At 34.2% G+C, this 18,228-nt stretch overlaps 1 protein-coding gene across 1 annotated transcript in view; it reads right to left on the bottom strand.

Annotated features, from left to right (window-relative positions):
- Positions 1-18,228, bottom strand: part of ATP8A1 (ATPase phospholipid transporting 8A1) — a 110,840-nt gene that overhangs the window by 35,890 nt on the left and 56,722 nt on the right. Inside the window, 5 exon segments of the mRNA XM_075752232.1 lie at positions 2,323-2,445; positions 2,584-2,658; positions 9,592-9,702; positions 9,804-9,987; positions 16,467-16,639. Of these exon segments, the coding sequence (XP_075608347.1) occupies positions 2,323-2,445; positions 2,584-2,658; positions 9,592-9,702; positions 9,804-9,987; positions 16,467-16,639 (666 nt within the window).

Genomic DNA, 18,228 nt, shown 5'->3' with positions numbered 1-18,228 from the left:
CCTCTTAGTTCTTCATGGGTCATTTGTTTATTTTTATGTTTTAAAAAAAGTGTGTATTATCTCCTCCTTTTAATTTCAAATCAGAAGGGAAATTAAAATGTATACATATGGGAGTATCATCAGAAAAATTAAACTAAACCAGACAACTGGAACAAGTGCTACATTCTAAGTAGGGAATTAAAAAGGACTCTAGATTTATAATTTACATGTTGTGTAATAAGAAATTTGGATAGTAGAACAATCAAAACCTGAGTTTTACATGTATCTTCCTATGTACTTCCACATACAAAGCAATTAACAAAGGACAAATAAAGTATCTTCCTTGGACTTCTTCTTTCATGCTTCATTCTTGAAGTGCTCAGCTTCATCATATTAAACTTCCTTTAATTTATAGGCTAAATAATTTAAGTTTTACTTTCAAATTTATTTTCATTTGTAAAATATGCCTTCTGAAAAGAACTATATTAAGTTTAAGGATAAACAACTTATTGATACTTTCCATAATATATTGTATAAAGACATAAAAAGACTTAAAAAAAAAATGTAACCCACTTCCTTCAGGATAGCAATCATGTTTTTTCACTAACGGCGCTTTTGACAATCATAGCCTTTATTGTAACTAACCAATGTGTATTACGAGTGTTAAGGTGTTCAGGCAATTGAAATTAAGTTGCCTGCCTCACAACATTTTCCACAATGTCTCAAAATCTTTTGTTAGATTATACAACTACACTAGGTTGTATGATCCAATTTACACTCCAATACTTTGCACATTTGAACTTGTGCTACTCATTAACCTTTGTCTCTCCTCCTTGCTATGTCATTACCAGAAGTTTTGATTTGACAGAAAGCACAGGTGGGTGCAAGAAAAATTAGTTCTACTTTTCCATTTTCCTGACCAATTCTTATTGTCACATGCTAATCCTTTAACCTCTGTCACGACCTCCTAACCTTTGATCCCTTTTACCATAACAAACATCTGCATCAACATTCAAGGCAGTAATGTTTCAAATCTTTAACACCAACTATTCAACTTATATAGCTGGGAATTCTGTAGCTGGGAAGATTGTAGACGTTTACTCCTAACAAGTGTTGTATGGGAACAGCCACAGGATTTCCAATGAAGTCAGCAATACATCTGTGCAATAACAACAATTATACTATAGACTTATAATTTAAAAAACAATCCAACAAATGTAACTCATGACTTACATTACTGCATTAAAACTATCACAACACAAAAGTGTCTGTTTTAACGGATCATGAAAGGTCTTATATTTGTAAAGCATTCACAGTGACATAAGGAACAGTTTTCCCTAGTTTCCTTACAATTTTTAGGTTTGCTTCTGCGGGTTAAGGGATGAAGTGAGGAAGGAGAAAAAATCTCACGTGCTTCAGTGAACAAAGATAATTTAGACAATTCTATATATATATATAGGAGTACTCCAGTTTTACAACACAAGTGGCACAGAGCTAAGTATGCTGTATCAGCTCCATGCATCTACTACAGATCATTGCATGTAGGTGTTGTTAATTCAGTGACAGACTGAAACTGTCCCCAAGTTCAACACACAATGACATTGCTTGAAATATCCCCATCATATTTAGAAAAATCAAATTCAGTCAGAAGGAACTCTTACAAACATGATGGCATTCATGAAACTGCAGATTCAGGAAAAAGTTTCAGGTAGGTTTTTTTAATAGAGTTTATGGATAAATCTGTAGAAATTGTGTATATTAGAGTCCTACGTTCTTTAACTACTTCTTGTGCTAGTCTCTCCAAGATCAATGCCACCCATTTTCCACCTAAAATAGCCTCAGATTTCTTTTGATCCACCCTGACAATTCTTAACCATCTCCAAGTATTTTTTCCCAAAACTCAAAATTAAACCATAAAATTGCAACTCCAAATTGACAAAGAATAGTACCAAGTACCTCCCTCTACAAATCTAATGACAGTTCTTATTGTACTCTGCAACACTTCTCCACAGGCTTCAGTAATCCATTTCCATATATCAGTACCAATACATACAGCCCAGCAACAGAGAGGTCTAATCACTTTTGCCTATAGAAGACAGCTTTATTACCAGCAGAGAGAAAAAAAAAAAAAAATCAGGGCTGAAAAAAACCCCAAATGCTTGCACTTCCGTACTTGCTAGAAATGGATAAACATGATTTGCACCATTCACAGATAAGTGGACAACTGGAAATAGTAGTAATAAAAATCCTGTTTTTAATTATGAGCAGCACAGTACAAAAAAGACAACTACACTGAATTCCTATTAATTTCTGCTTTAATTATATTTGATTTTTTAAATCTACCTTAGTATTAAAGTCCAGTGCATTTTGGGAAGTCTTGTATAACTCTGGATATTTCAGCATGTTTTCTTTTCGACAGGATCTCTCAAATATTCCAAGAGTTAGTGGAGGCATTGCTGTAAACATCTAGAAGATGGATTAAAAAAAACCCATAAACAAACATATTGCAAAACTTTAGAGGTGAAAACCTGCTTAAAGATTGCTTACTCAAGAAACTTTCATGATTATGGTTGAAAATAACTGAAAACACACAAATCATCTTACCACATTGTAGAGACCTATGCACCATCTTTCAAAAAGAATTTGTCCAGAAAAGCCATTGACAAAAGCAAACCAGATCTGCAAAAGAGCAGAAACTTATATTACTCAAATGTCCTGCGAGGTGTGATAAGTATTTTTTTCCCTCAGCTTCACAAAAAGTATTCCTAGAACATATTTACAACACAGTTGAGGATGTTATGGCTTAAACCTGTATGAATAAAAATAATCAACTTGTGTTCAGAACAGATAATGGGCAATCTAGTCAAATACGTGAGCGATTCCATCTAAATATGAAAACATTTCAACGGGGTAGCTATTTTCAGAAGGAATTTTATGTCTGTTAAGTATTTAAGAGTGATTTGGTTCACTGCATTTGTATTGTACTTAATTCTTAATGAAATAAAAATTCTGAGAAATATCAGGGGAAGAAAAAATATCACAGGAAACACCTACAGATTAGAAGTAGTTATTGCTTCTAATCATTAGCAAACCTCCTAACAAATAGCATTCATACAGTAAGCTGTAGTCTAGAATTGAAAATTGTACCAATATTCCTTTTTCATAACATGAAACTCATTAAAAGATGAGGCTTTACCGGAACACTAAATCAATACAATTACTTAGTTAACAAGCACTAATGCAACTACAGAGTATTTTAGAGAGGCAGCTGGAAATCTCTTCATGGCTTAAGTTGTATCACTTTTGCTAAAACGTTAAAAAAAAATCAAATTTAATTTTAAAGGCATGATGACACATTTTGTTATCTTTTTCAGTATAGCATGCAGCATGACTGCTTTCTTCTACATGCTTGTATTAGTTCGATGACAAAGTGGAGAAGTATGTCTGATGAATCTTTATTAACAAGGGACACAAATTATATTGCCAATGACAAACATCACCTATAAGGTGACAGAAGCTAGGACCATCTCAACAACATTCTACTCAATTTAAGACTCATGTTTTTCAAGTGAACTTTTAGATGCTGCTTTGCAGAGACTTTGCTGCAGTTCACATTTCATTTGACTTTATTAGGGGAAGCATGAAATGCTACAATCAATATGTATGTTTATCAATACGTACCCAGGCTGGTCTACAGGCGACCAGATTCTATAACCAAGCTCATATTCTTTTATCATGTTGTGGAACGTTTGAACATGTTTGTGAATACTTTGGGATGGAAACCCCCCTGAAATTAGCAATTATTAACACTAAAAATGGGAGTTAAAATCCAACGAAAATTGCTATTTGTTCAACCAATAAATGAAAAGTAAATAGATTTTTTTTGGTGGCCAATTATTGGAACAAGATTGCATACACAATCATGGATATTAAAGGCTGCAATATAGAGATATAGAATATACTGAATTTTCTGAAGTCTTATAATGCTGAATTTCTTTGATTAACAGTAACAGGCACTCTATTTTCTAACCTTTCAGCCTACGAACTGAAAAGACAATAGAATTACTTATGCCAGTTAAATGAGATTTTTATAAGCTCTTGTATATTTTGATTTTTCACTTTTGAAATAGAAGTTATCATTCAACTGTGATGAATTTAGAAGGTATTTATTAGCAGTAGTTTCTCAGTGGTTGAGTATGAGGGAGCAAAATGAGTGCATAATCAGTTGTTCATTACTGAACAATTAATTATGCACTCAATATCAGAACAATTTTTGGATGCTTTACAACTAAGCTGATGTGTGAATGTAATCCAGAACCTCAGCACCACTGTTGGATACAAGTTGTGCTTCTCTCTTTTCAACCTTCTCATTGTACATAGTTCCTACATTCTTTTACTCCCAACCTAGAAAGACAACTAGGAAAATACATATTATTATCTGATTGACCCCTTATTTTTTTTTTCTTGTTTGTATCAAATATTGGAGTAAATTTTAGAATTCTTAATTTGAAAGGGTTTAGGGTGGTGGAAAAAGACAGTTTTAATAGAAAATATCTGACTCAGTAGTTGGGCACATATTGTATGTGTACATTTCATTGCTGGTAATTTCAGACAGTTTAACAAAAGTATGACTCTAGGAAGAAAATGAAACAGACTGCAAGTAGACATATACTTGACCCTTCATAACCAAAGAGTATATGGAAAGAACATTAACTTTCTGTTGTGATTTATCTAACAGACAAAATGTTATAAAACCTTAATTTAAAAAGAAAGGCCTAAATACATGTACTGAATCTATTCCACATATGCACTGCTGTTAAAGGTAAGTGATGCTAAGCAACACTTGAAATTGTTTTGGAGTGACTGTTTTAAAAGAAATGCAAGAATTTGATAATATTTTAATTTACAATAGAATGTCACATGAAGTCACTACCAAGCCTCTCAGAAATGCTATGCATCATTTTATTCCTTAAAACCCCTGATGCTTTCATTTTGTACAGAATTTAAGTTAAAATCTTCAAGCTATTTAAACTCTAAAAACTACGGTTTTACTGTAGAATTGTAAAGAAATCCTTTAAGTTATAACAGTAACTTCCTGAAATCTTAGCATTTACTTTTTTCCAAAGAAAGCATGCAAGTTACAGGCATTTCAGTTAAGTTTTACTGTAATGAGGAACTGGAACAAGTCTTGGTCAGAACTCTAGATGCAAGCCAAGCAGAAGTGACATTTGGAAGCACTGCTGGGTTCTAAAGTTCTTGTTGAATCTATCAAAAAAAATGGCTGGGAAGAGAAACTTTTTAATGTGGCTAAAAACTATGCTCTCTGTAGTAGAAACACTACCATTCAGTGGAATACCATACATATTACTTCAAAAGACAGAGCATCTTTAAGAAGAAACATGGATTTTCTATTGTTTATGAGATAGTATTTCAATGTTCACATAAACACCACCTATAGCTCAAAACTAATCAGTAGATGTAGTGTGGAGGTGGTAGTGTGGGGGAAGCAGCAAGGATAAATACAAACTTATCTCAAACTGTAAGAGGGGAAGAAAGCAAGTCACCCACTTACCCTAACTTCTGAACCTTGGACCCTAGAAAATTACACTCTTAACCAGACATGAAAAAAACCTCTACAGAGCTTACTACAGTATTAGTGACAGTGACAAGAAACACACAGTTTCTTGCTTCACTGTGGGAAAATTATCCACGGACAAGTGTGTTTCATTCTGATTATGATGGACAATGAAGGTAGCTGTACCTGGAAAACAAGTTTTTAGGACATATTGTACATGATACTAATTTAGGAGCAGATTCAGCCACTTTCTTAGAGGGCAGGTCCTACTCTAACAGCTCAAATTACTGCTCCAGCACCCCTATACAGAAGGACAGGAAACAGTCTAAATTACTTCTTAAGGGACACCTATGTAAGCAGAGGGAGAAATGAAAATTCAGAACATTTTATAGTACAATGGCTACATAATTTCCATTGAAAAAGAAAGATTTAGGTTCACAGCCCATCTAAAATGAGATGGGCCTCAATGCAGAACCCTGTATTTCTAAGTTTTCAAACGATATAATGCAAAAAAGCGGGCAGGAGCACAATCACTTTCTGCTGTGGTGTTTTAAACTGAACTCGGTGCAGTTGCATACATTAAGTACACCATGGCATACCAAACACCACCACCTAAACTCTACAGCTCAGAAGCAGCGTGAGCATACAGAGAAAGACTGCTCATGTTTGGGGTTATGCAGGATATGGGGCTCAATACGACCACAGGCATTCATCTCATGTGCCAGGCAAAAGAAACGAGGAACAAAATGGTAAACTTCAGTTATGGACATGAGCAGCAGAAAGTGTGTAACTCAGGAGTGGGATGAAAAGGGCTGGGAGGCGGGGAGGGGGGAGAGAGGAAAAAAAGATAACCATCATCCAAAGTTTACAGAATGAGAGGCCATTACAGCTCTAATTACTTAGTATAATTAAATTGTTTACATAATATCACTTAAATTGTTACAAATGCCCACGTTTAAGGATCTGTGACTGAACTTTAAATGTCAACTCCACGCATCTGTTTCTTCTGTTTGTGTCCTGGTCTTTTACTCTTTTGTTTGAATTTTCCCCTACATGAAACATGAATGACCTATGCAGGTCTTCAAAAACAATTTTTTAAAAATTGTAAACATTTTTTATTTAAAATAAAAAAAGTTATTTTATGTTATTACTAGTTCTAGCTAACAGAACAAAAATTAGGGATAGAAAAATTTTGTCCCTCAGATGAAGGGAGATAGGTGTAACTTCACCAAACAAGCAGTTTAGCAAAAGAGTATATGCAGTAATGGTAATTATAAAACCAAAACCAATGCATAAAGGAGTTCTCAATCCCTAGATCAATCTCAACCCCAACCATCATTATAAGGTAATGACAGCCCCCTCAAAATAAGTATGAGACTCTACACAGGCTTATCGTATGTGAGTGTGAGGCTCGGAAGGAGTTTAATAATGCCCATTAGCAGTCTATTAGAAATTCAAAGTTTTCACTTGCAATTTAGAATGATACTTCAGAATATAACCTCTAAAGTTACTGGGACTAGTCCCACAGAAAAGATGAGGTCCTTGTTTAAATATCCATTGAGTCATGACACAGAGTAGAAAGAGTTATCACAGCCCACTTCTAGTTTGTTAGAACAGCAGTTTAAATGTTGATAAAGACTAATCAGTGTGCCAGAGTATTACTATAGACCTTTACCTTTTTCTGAACCAAGAAACCAATAGCACTTATTTCATATCACCTCACAAATGCCTAGGGAAAACGCTGTATTTTAGATTAAATGGAATCTATTACATTACTTGTTTGATTACTACTGAGCAGACATTTAAAAATATAATATGCATCTATTAAGTAAAGGTAGGTATTTTTAGTTATTGTCAGCTAATAAAAAGAAACTTATTTAAAGCAACTTCCAGACATGCCTTTCACAGTATTATTTTCTAAACTCCAAGACAGGGGAGGCGTGGCCACAAAAGCTTCACAGACCTTTTCCTGATGTAGCATTTCTGCATATTAAGCAGCAGCTTACAAGTACTCATTGAGCTCTCTGCTCCCACGCCTGATCCGTACAAAAACTGAAAAGAGAGATTCAAGACTGGCAGTTGTCCTTTCTAGAGACATTCAATGATGAATTTCTGCCCATTCACTCACAGTATTGACATGAGCTATTAACATCTGCGAAAGTTTTCTGAGCTGACAAACGCTGGGTATACAGGAATTCAAGTAAAAGTCATCTTCTCTTCCAGAGAAGGTGTATATGGCAAAATGCTTGTGTGCATGATATATAAAGGGTCATAACCCATATAAAAATGGTATCTTTGCCCTTCCATCTGTTCAAAAGGCAGAGACTACATCTTCTAATCTTTTGTATTTTTAGACTATGATCTCTGTACCTTGCATTTAACTTGCACAAAGAATACAAACAGTGGGATATTTAAGTCTGATTTAAGTTATAAATTTACAATGTGTTTGCAGGTGACAGTGACAGAAAATGAAGAAAAGTAAGGTAGTATTTTCTAAAGCCCAACTTTGGTTGTTTTCTATAAACACAAATATACATTAATACCGTTTTGTTTGGTTGGTTTTTTTTTTTTCCCCAAATACTTCAACAACTATTGCTAATCAGTACTTCTGGAAGTTGGATCATTTAATCAGATATTCAGCTTTTGAAACGCAGGATCTAAGTCTGTCATCTCTTCTAAAGCAAAAAAGGATCTTTAATGGATTTGCTTTTCCTATAGCTTCCTACTTTATGTTTTTCTAAACAGGCTACAAACTTGCCACTACTTAAATTGAAATCTATTTACGTTAGTAACACAATAAAGAGAAAAAAGAAAATTTAGAAAATGTAAAAAATATGCTAAGAAAAATGCACACTTTTTGGCTACAACACATGTACATAAGAACATATTTAAAGTATTTTCAAACATTGCAACAGTGTCAGATCACATACATAAATATCAAAATTGGAATATTTAAGTTAATGTTTACATCAGGTCTAACAGAAAGAAGGCATTTTCTTTCAGTAAAAAACAGATTAATACCTTAAACTTGCAGAGTATGTATTTGAAAATATATTAAAAAAACTAAGAAAGTTTTAAGAATAACTGTTAACCCCATTAATGTAAAAATACAGAAGACTGACCTATAAAACTTATTTTGTGATCAAGCTTTGCAACATTTGCCCCCCATTTTTAACCCAAAGTATCATTGTGAATATAAAGTTTGAATCAATTAGAAACATAATTACTAGATACATATTTGTTTATAAGAAAGCAGCTGTTGAAAGAGAGGAACAGTAAAGGAAGTGGGAGGGAGAAAAAAAATTTTAAAATCTATTTAAAAATATGTTCAAAATCTTAAGGTTGCCATGTGGTCATGAAAATTATAGCTATATAATACATGCTGTCTTAACCATACCTACCAATAAACATATATTTAATTACAACACAGTCCTCTCATACTACTGTAGTTAAGGAGACTCTAGTCTCCTTAAAATTCCAGGTGAGAAAACTAGGTCAGCTGCTTTCAAGGAAAGTATCCCTGTTCATGAACTCGAGCCTAAGGAGGCATGGTTACCTCATCAACAAGTGAACAGTATGCAGTAGTGTAACTAAAGATATATGTAAAAACCCTAAGTACTGTTCTGAACAGCAACAGCTCTGCAGTTCAACAGTGACCCAAAAAAGGGCTCCAGAGTGCGAACCAGACAGTTACTGACACCAGCTCAAAGAGCTTAAGCACATACATCTCAGTAAATGTAAGGCTGTTTTAACTGTATTCCTTAAGTATTTAATGATGTTACAGATACAATATTTTAATAAGCTAGCAGTGTAATGCTGCCAGTGCTAATATTTAGTACGTATTTTTAAGACAATTGGGTCTTAAAGTACAAAAAAATAAATCAGTCTAATAATAATCAGTTTATTAAATAGTGAGATTCAGTACTAGTGTTTATTGACAGTTTAAATGCTTCTTTAAATCATATCTAATAATCAAAACCTCAAAATAATAAAATTTTTACTTTCAAGAAGTAACATTTACTGTACTGTAAAATTACCTCAATTATATAAAGGACTATATTCTTGTAGAAACAATACAAGATGCATTTAGCAACTCTGTTGTAATTCCAGGCTCCGTGAACCAACAACAAGTTCTTCAAATACTTAAACTGCAAAAAAATGAACAAACACACAATCAGAACATGCATCCACCAATATTAATCTGATATTAAACTCCTTTACTGTAGTTTTTTACAGTGTAATGACTTACCTGAGCAATTGAGTAGTCTGAAGAATTAGCAGCCTGTAGACCTTCATTCCCACTAATACCAACGCCAACATGTGCTGTTTGTATCATACTGACATCATTTGCTCCATCACCAATGGCCAGAGTTACTACCTTAACTTGTTTTTTAACCATTTCTACAACTTCAGATTTTTGAAGTGGTGATACCCTAAGGGGTAACAGAAAGAAAAAGGGTTAATACAGGACTTTCAAAACATACTTTACATTCTGTGAAAAGGTAGTAACACCAGGCCAGCTAACACCCTGGTCAGTGATGTGATGCAGTTATTGCCCTTTAGGCTATATGCTAAAAGCATATTTCCAGCAAAATTCATAGAAACCTTTGATTTGTTGAAGCAAGATTTTAACAGGACTGAAGACACATAGATCAAATAGCAATGGGGTAATGGGACATTATATTAAAATAGAGTAATGGAAGAAACCCTAAACACTGCCACTGCCAGTATTAACTTAAAACAATTGCAGATTTTGGCATATTTTGTTGTTACGCTTGTATTTTAAATACATATTTTATAAACAAACAACAGGATATTTAAGACACAGATGTCACTGCAAACAGGAACCACCTGTGGACCACTACTATCTTAACATAGCATACACTGCTAAATTAGAGGAAATAACTTTGAACACTGACTCTTGATCCTCCACTTTACTTACTCCACTTAACTGCCAGTAAGTTCTCCCTTGTTCTTTTCAGGGCTGCTCCAATTACCCATCATTAAGAAAATACCTGTCCACAGTTGAGGGGACAAATTATTCCAGGGATGATTCAAAAGCTCTACTGATGAAATTACATCAGTTTTTGGCTCCATCTAGCACTGTGTGTATCACACGTGTACCTTCCATTTCATGTTGTGAAATTTCTACTCTGTAAGCTGAAATTCAGTCCTTGTAGAATTTGAGATACGATAACTGACAACAATATACAGAAATTATGTGCTAGGACTGATGTGTTTCACAGGGTGGGGAAGGAAAGGAGCAAACCCTAATCAGTGTGGCAATCCACTCTTGTGCTTCCTGGCACTGGAGTCAAGGATCAGACCCTGCCCCTCTCCTTTTGTGGTATAAGCAGAAACAAGGAGAAATGCAAAAAAAAAAAAAAGTCTCCCCCTCCCACTCTGCTGTTCACTGCTTCCTACAGAGAAAGCAATTCTGGTACCAAAGCGTGACTCCTGCTGCTGCCAGCCACACTTGCTGTGCAGCTGGGGGTGTGCAGCTAGTGAAGAAAAGGTGGAACCATCCTTTCCTTACTTATATTTCCAGCTTTCCAGACAAACTCATTCTGGATGCCTCCATGCAAAAGCTAAACATGGATAAGAAGCAGAACTTGCCACTGGATATGCACTGACACCAAAAACTGGGGGAAAATGTGTGTTTCTAATTAATTTCCTACAAGTCTTCCATATGCACAATCATAGCAGTAATCCCTTTGCACCGTAAGCTTCTGAACTTTCCAAATGGGGCTGTGAGATTCCCCCTGCAGAGCCAAAATTTCAGAGTTAAAGATTATATTGTGATGTTCATACTCTGATTTAATTCTTTCAAGTCAAAAAAAAAAACCCCAACCAAACCCCAGTGGAATATACTAGAAATTAAGAATACAAGTTTTTTTGGGAACAAATTTGCAAAGAAAAAACACAAAAAAGCAGTTACTTCTGAATAATGCTCCTTCCTGAACATACTCTGTATATTGCTACTCACTGGGGTACTGCCAAGTAACATGGCCTGTAGAGTTCATGACTACAGTTCTCACCTGAACCAAGACTGCTGTATGGCACTCAAAAGCTCAGTAACAAGAAAAAATGTAACCACCAGACACCAAAAATTCAGCTGTATTATGGTATTTATGCATTCCTAAAGATACACATGAACAACACTAATGGCAACGCAAGAAACCTGAAGTTATTCTTAGAACTGACAGCTGAGGCTGGTGACTGATTTCATGGTGTTTAATGAAAACATAAATGCAGCAGAAAAAGTTGAGAAAAAAACCTCAAATCTCTGACATCACACTGCTATTATCCATTACCCATTATCCATTTCCTTTATTAACAAATCCAAGTTACAAAGATTTGAGAAAAGCTAAGTAATCAGGGCAAAAGTAGAAACAGTATTTGAGAAATTTTGATGATGTCCTTTAGAAATGCAAATTTCACCAAACCAACATCGATTTCCTATGAACAGAAAGCACTTTTCCACTAAAATAAAGACTATTTAAGTTTTTAGCTGTCTAAGGTTGATCATAATTATTCTGAAAAGTATTTTAAAACTGTAGGAGAAAACCAAGGTTTTCTAGACATGCTTTCTACATCCCGAAACACACATTTATTCATGTTACATATATGAAGATTAAGTTTTGTCTAAGATAGTAAATTACAGTAACAATCACAATTCTTACGAGCTAAAACTTATTTAACATTTCTGAAAGTCAGATGACTTAAGAGCTGAAGGAAGATCCTAAACTATTCCTGGTGGAGGAAGTCAACGTACCAAGCATATTAGAGAGAACTGTTTTAAAATATCGATTTTTAAACAGAAATGATTAAAAAAAAATTGAGACATTATGATCTGTCTTCCTGCATATTATTTTATACCCAGTTATACAACTTCTGAAATTAAAGCACGCTATCTCTATAAATTCCTTAATATTACATTTGAAGTGTATTTGTTATATTATTTGTGTTTACTACAAGCTCCTTTGTCTTTTGTAGAATGAGATCTTACGTAAGCTTGAGGTCACACTCATCATAATCACGTAACTTCACTCCATACCATACTTTCAATGGTATCAGTTTATGACTTCAGTTCATATCACCAAGGTACTCATTTTACTACAGAACAGACTTATTCTTGATCTGATTTGAACGTCACAGAAAAAATAACGAAGGAATAATATGAGCTCCATATTTATAAAAGAAAAAAGAAAGTATTTTCCATTTTTCATCTAGCAATTGTCACTATATTTTCATTTTGTCTGCTGTATAAAATTATAGGAAGAAAGAAAAATAGCGTTTCAACAAATAGACTAAGCCTTAACATCAGATAGGGTACCGAGTTCCCAGCACAGGGGTACACTAAGAGGGGTTGCCTCTCTTTCTAGGTCATCGTGCTTAACACCATGACAGCATTAGTAATAGAAACTGGGTACACCGTGTCTACACTCATCTTTGCTCACATACAATACTCTAATTCTCCCTGGGTTCAGTAATATCTTTGTAGCTCCTTCTGGTTCTCCTCTCCATAAGCTAAAGGAGATCTTCTCACAGTTCACCTGCAGGTGATGCCTCATCACCTGAAAAAAAAAACCCAATGCCTATTCTGTGCCAGTTAAGCAAAATTTCTTAAGCTTTAAGTACAATAAATCAGTGAAAAGTTGCACAAAATTTAATTGCATAATTTTGCAAAAGGAAAAAAATAAAAGGAGTGAAAAATAATACAGCCTTCAGATTGAAGGTAGCTATACAGCTACTTTATTCAGCTGCCTGTGCAACACATACTGTCAGACTTTTGAGAAAGGGACCTGGGATGACTACAGCCTTGTGGTGAACTTGCAATGAAGGCTTCTGACTTTCAGAAGAATTCTATGGTCCAAGTATATCAAAGAGTATTTCTGTGATCTTTTGTACATGTTTTATTTGAACTCTGCTGATGAATATTGTACCAAGACTCACTATAGCCAGCTTCTATAGAAGACTCATTTTGTTCACTCTCAACTGTACATTTTTACTACAGAATAATCTGTTTAACATTCTTCTTGCACACACTACTTTGAAGCCAATATATACTTGGAATTCAGTTTGTCAAAAGTCTTTAAGCCAAACATCTGCTTGGAATTACACACACAGATTTTTTTTAAGTGAAATGTCTACTGAATATTTGTCAGCTTCATCTGTGTTATGGCTGGTCTTCGTAAGAATCCATATGTAATAAATGCTTCTGAACAAGTGAATACAGTCTGAAAACTTCAAAGAAAGGGATGTAAATTTGTACTTTTAAAAACAAGGAGTGCTTAAAATGTTTACTGCCTTTATATGGATGGAAGAGAGGCCTACATTTTCATTTAGTCAGAATGATATGTTTAAGTGATTTACATTAAACAAATTTTAAATGGTAATTTTTAGTTATTTTCAAGCTCACAAACAAGGAAATGAAATTTTAGCTACTAATCATGGAGCATTGACAGAATTTTTTTTTTGGGGGCAGAATTCTGACTTTTGAGAAGCATGTGATATTAAAAAAAACATATACTAAAGCAATGAGTGCTACAAGCAAATATTTTAGTTTTAAACCTACAGCCAATTTTTAAACAACCACAAAATATTTCAGACCATATACACCTAGACATGTATTGAAACCAGCTGACCTAGATATATTACAGAAGTGTAGAAATGGCAGAAAGAACACTACCAGAAAAGAAACTTTCATTTGCAAATTTTGTTGTTTCATCACAAAAATGCTAGCAATATAAGACAGCTGTATGTACAGAATATCCTTCAATGGTTCTATAGCTCAAGAGAAACAGCAATATTGTCTCTTCAAAAGGCATAAAATGTATTTTCAAATATAGCAAAGAGAAGAAAAAGAAACATAGTTTTGAAAGAGCAGTTCTACATGCATCTCCTGCTTGTTACTCACTATGCTGACCAAAACTGGAACTAGTAGAACAAGCACAAAGTCCCAACTTGCCTGTCAGAAAGACTATAAGACTATTGCTGTTAGAAAAATGTTTATACACAGTACAAACTGTGTCTCAGGGTAAAAGATCTCAGTTTAAAAAACAGTAAGACCTAGATTGAAATTCAGAGTGCTTCATGCTGGAGCATGTCTACAAAGCTAAACCATAAAAAAAAAAAAAATTAAAAAATAAAAATCACTTGGTAGGATAACACATTGTTTGAGAGAAAGACTACGAACCAGTTGTTTATTTGGATGCTATAACCTCATTTGCTTTTCCCTGTCCTTTTGCAAGGCAGAAAAATAGCTCCATTTTGAACACTGATTTTTCAGATGAATCTGCTTTATCTTAATGGAACATTATTAAACTCTCTACCTGAATAAGAGAACGTTCCATTTATTTATCTTATTAATCAAAAGCAGTAGTCTATTAAGGTGTATTTAAAACAGTTTTCACATTTGTATACACCATATCTCTACTTATATAATTTATTGAAAGAAGATTTGAATTTCGTAAGAAGTGATGCTGAATTCTAAGAATTATTTTGTTCTTGTACAAAATCCAGGCTGACCTCCTTTTTCAACATTTTTTTCTCTAAAGCAATTATAATCAGACATAGCATTCTATTTAAATATGGAGTTGTGTGAATACACAGACAACCCTAAAAATTTCAGTACTACATCAATTGTGAGAACTTGAATATGTGACACTTGCATATTGAGAAAAACAAGGCAGCTATAGGGACTGTAGAAGAACTTAAAATACCTTGTTTCCGAGTTGGCTTTTCCTGTTTTAATATAGGAAACAGCTTTTTCTATGCTACTACAAAGGTCAAAATAGTGAAAAAATACTCTGAGAACATTAACTGGCTAACCTTGCAATAGTTACCTCAGACACTGATAAAAACAGCAGCGATTTTCACAGTTCTGGAATGTTTGCTTGCATTTCTAATACAGATATCCTACCTCTGTTACTGATGATCTTGTAAAGAAAAGTCGTTGCTTCTGCTTTTTTGAAAGATTAATCACTTGGCCTAAGCCAAGTTCTTTAAACATTGACAGGAGCAGTTCTTGTTCATCTAGCTACCGAGCACTCAACTTCCTTTTCCATTCAATCATTCAAATGTAGCAAAGGTGATGTACTGCTCAGGAGATGCTTGCAGTTTTTGTGTTTAAATCCATAAAAATGCAAGAAGGCCCCAAAACACATAACCAATCACTTATAGTCCTATGTATTCCTTCCTTAATATAAATCTGGCAATATTAAAAGGCAAGCCAAACTGCTTTCACATTGTGTATATTTAAAGAATGCAGATATTTAATTTTCTTTGATCTGGGAAAAGTTCTCTTGTTATGGTAAGCTTACAGCTCTAACAGCTGATGTTTATAGGAAAGGATTAAATATCTGATGGTATAAAAGAATCCCAAAACAATCAGCAGTAATAATAATTAGGAAAAAAAAGGTGTTTTCATGAGCTTCAGGAAATAAAAATCACCTAGAGTAGTACCTTTAATATTTTTGTGTACTTCTTACGCAATGTAATCCATGGCTTACAGAAAAAGCAGAGATATAAAATCTTGCCTGCGCAGGAAGCTCTACAAAAGAATCCAGATGTGTTACAACTTGCAGCTAACTGTAGGATCAATTTAAGGTTAAGATCTCAATCTTGCTGAGACAATTCTTGACAAATAACAAATTATTTTTTTAGGTATATGCAACCTGAATGACTTTGTTTGGCAGGTACACTGTGTAGCAGACTGCTCTAGAGAAATATTTTGCTTGAATGACTGTATTGCATAACTTAGCTACTGAAGTGGGTTTGTTTGTTTCTTTTTAAACATATTTAACGGTTGGACAACATAGTTGTGTGTATTTTCTACGAAATAAATGAAGTTTCTTAATTTTTCTGTGTCGATAAAAATACTATAGAGCAAGAATAACGTAAGCCTTACCTGCAACAAATAACAGCTTTACATGACAAAGCCAAATCCAGGAAGTATTGTCTCACTCCAAATGTCAAAGCATACTTCAGAGATTTACCATCAATGATGAGAGCAAAATCATTTTCCTTCCTTAAAGCATCACCAAGAGTACTGCAATGATGGCTAAGAGTCTCTCTTGTTCCCTGTTGTACAAAAAAATTGCATCCATTATTTTTAATTCCTACTATTCTTAAGTTCAAATTTTTTTTACGGTGCGATGAGAAACACTGGCATTTCCTTTTTTTGAGGAAATTACCTTTTGATTACGTGATCAAAGAAACAGTATGACATGAAAAAAGTATTTCCAACAGCTGTACTATTAGAAACCACAGTTGAAATGGTGTGTAGGATTGCTCTCACCCTTTGCCAAAAAATATATAAGTTGTGGTGGAAATTTTAATGTTCTTTGAATGGCAACAACAGTTGCATAAATGTTTGCTAGAAGATATTATTTAATGACTTTTCTATATAACTGTGCAAAAGAAAATTCACATATATATAGATTCCAGAAGAAACAATTTATTATTATATAAAATGGTCCTAAAAGTTTAGAAAAAAAAGTAAAAGAAATATCAAAGATAATTCATAAGAACATGCATTATAACTGATTAATTCTAAACCATCATATGAAATTTTTATTTTAGATAAGCCTGCATCAACTACATGTTATCTAAAGGATCACACTTTGTATTTTCAGTTGCTAAGGGACAGTTTGAATCACACCTTGCACAAGTCACTATTCTGTGATCCAGTACTGAGAACTTCAGATTCTAGTCAGTAGACAAGACATTCATCTGTATTTATGCAGCCGGACCTCATAGTCTGCTGTGGGGAGGTCAGTACTATCTAGTTAGTTACAGTACAGCTCTATCACAGAGTCTCATGAAGAAGGAAAAAACCTGCTTGCTGCATTTCTTTCTTTTTGCATGGTCTTCACAAAGCCACAACATAGTGTTCTACTATTTCCTGCTTCAAAGCCCAGAAGAAGGGTTACAGAGGAGAAAGGAAGATGAAAATAAAACTGCTTATAAAACACTGGATTTGGAAAACAGTAATATCCTATGACAAGTTTAACGCACAAATAATTGTGCTACTTCAGTGATGTCAGGCATATGTAAATAAAATTTGCCGTAACCACCTAAAAATACACCACTGTGAAGTAATTACAAGTCTCAAACCCTCTGAAATGAAACTAAAGATATTGCTTTGCCTTTCCCACCCAACTTACTCCTCCCAGTTCCACAAAGCGTTTGTCCATGGTTTTTTGCCTACTTTTCCCTCCACAGCCCTTCTAAACATTCATTGCTTTATCTAAAAGGACATCAGGCTGTTGGGGAATTCTACACTTCAGGTTTCCTGGTCTTCCCCATAGAAACTGCAAGGGAAACAAGGTGCCACTGTTTAAAATTACATGTTAGAAAGCCTTTAAAATGAGAGTAACTTCTGTAACTATTTTCCAGACTGTCTTTTCTGATTAAGAAATATTGCAACATAAAGGAAGTATAGATTTTTCTCATCTCCATGGACTATTTAGCTTCTGACTAAATTTAAGCAATACAAGAGCCTGAAACTTCGTATTCCTCCCATCTATTGTTTCTTCTCATACGTGCAATATAAACTCTTCTGTTTAAATTGACATTAATTTTTTTATCACAGACAGAAATGCCATCAGGTAGCTCCAGGCATGCTTACGTATTAAAACAAAAAAAAAAATACTCAAGACAATACAAAA

The sequence above is a fragment of the Balearica regulorum genome, chromosome 4 (assembly GCF_011004875.1).
Source record: "Balearica regulorum gibbericeps isolate bBalReg1 chromosome 4, bBalReg1.pri, whole genome shotgun sequence".
Lineage (NCBI taxonomy): Eukaryota > Metazoa > Chordata > Aves > Gruiformes > Gruidae > Balearica > Balearica regulorum.
The sequence above is the reverse complement of the archived record's forward strand: the minus strand, read 5'-3'. Positions and strand labels throughout refer to the sequence as shown.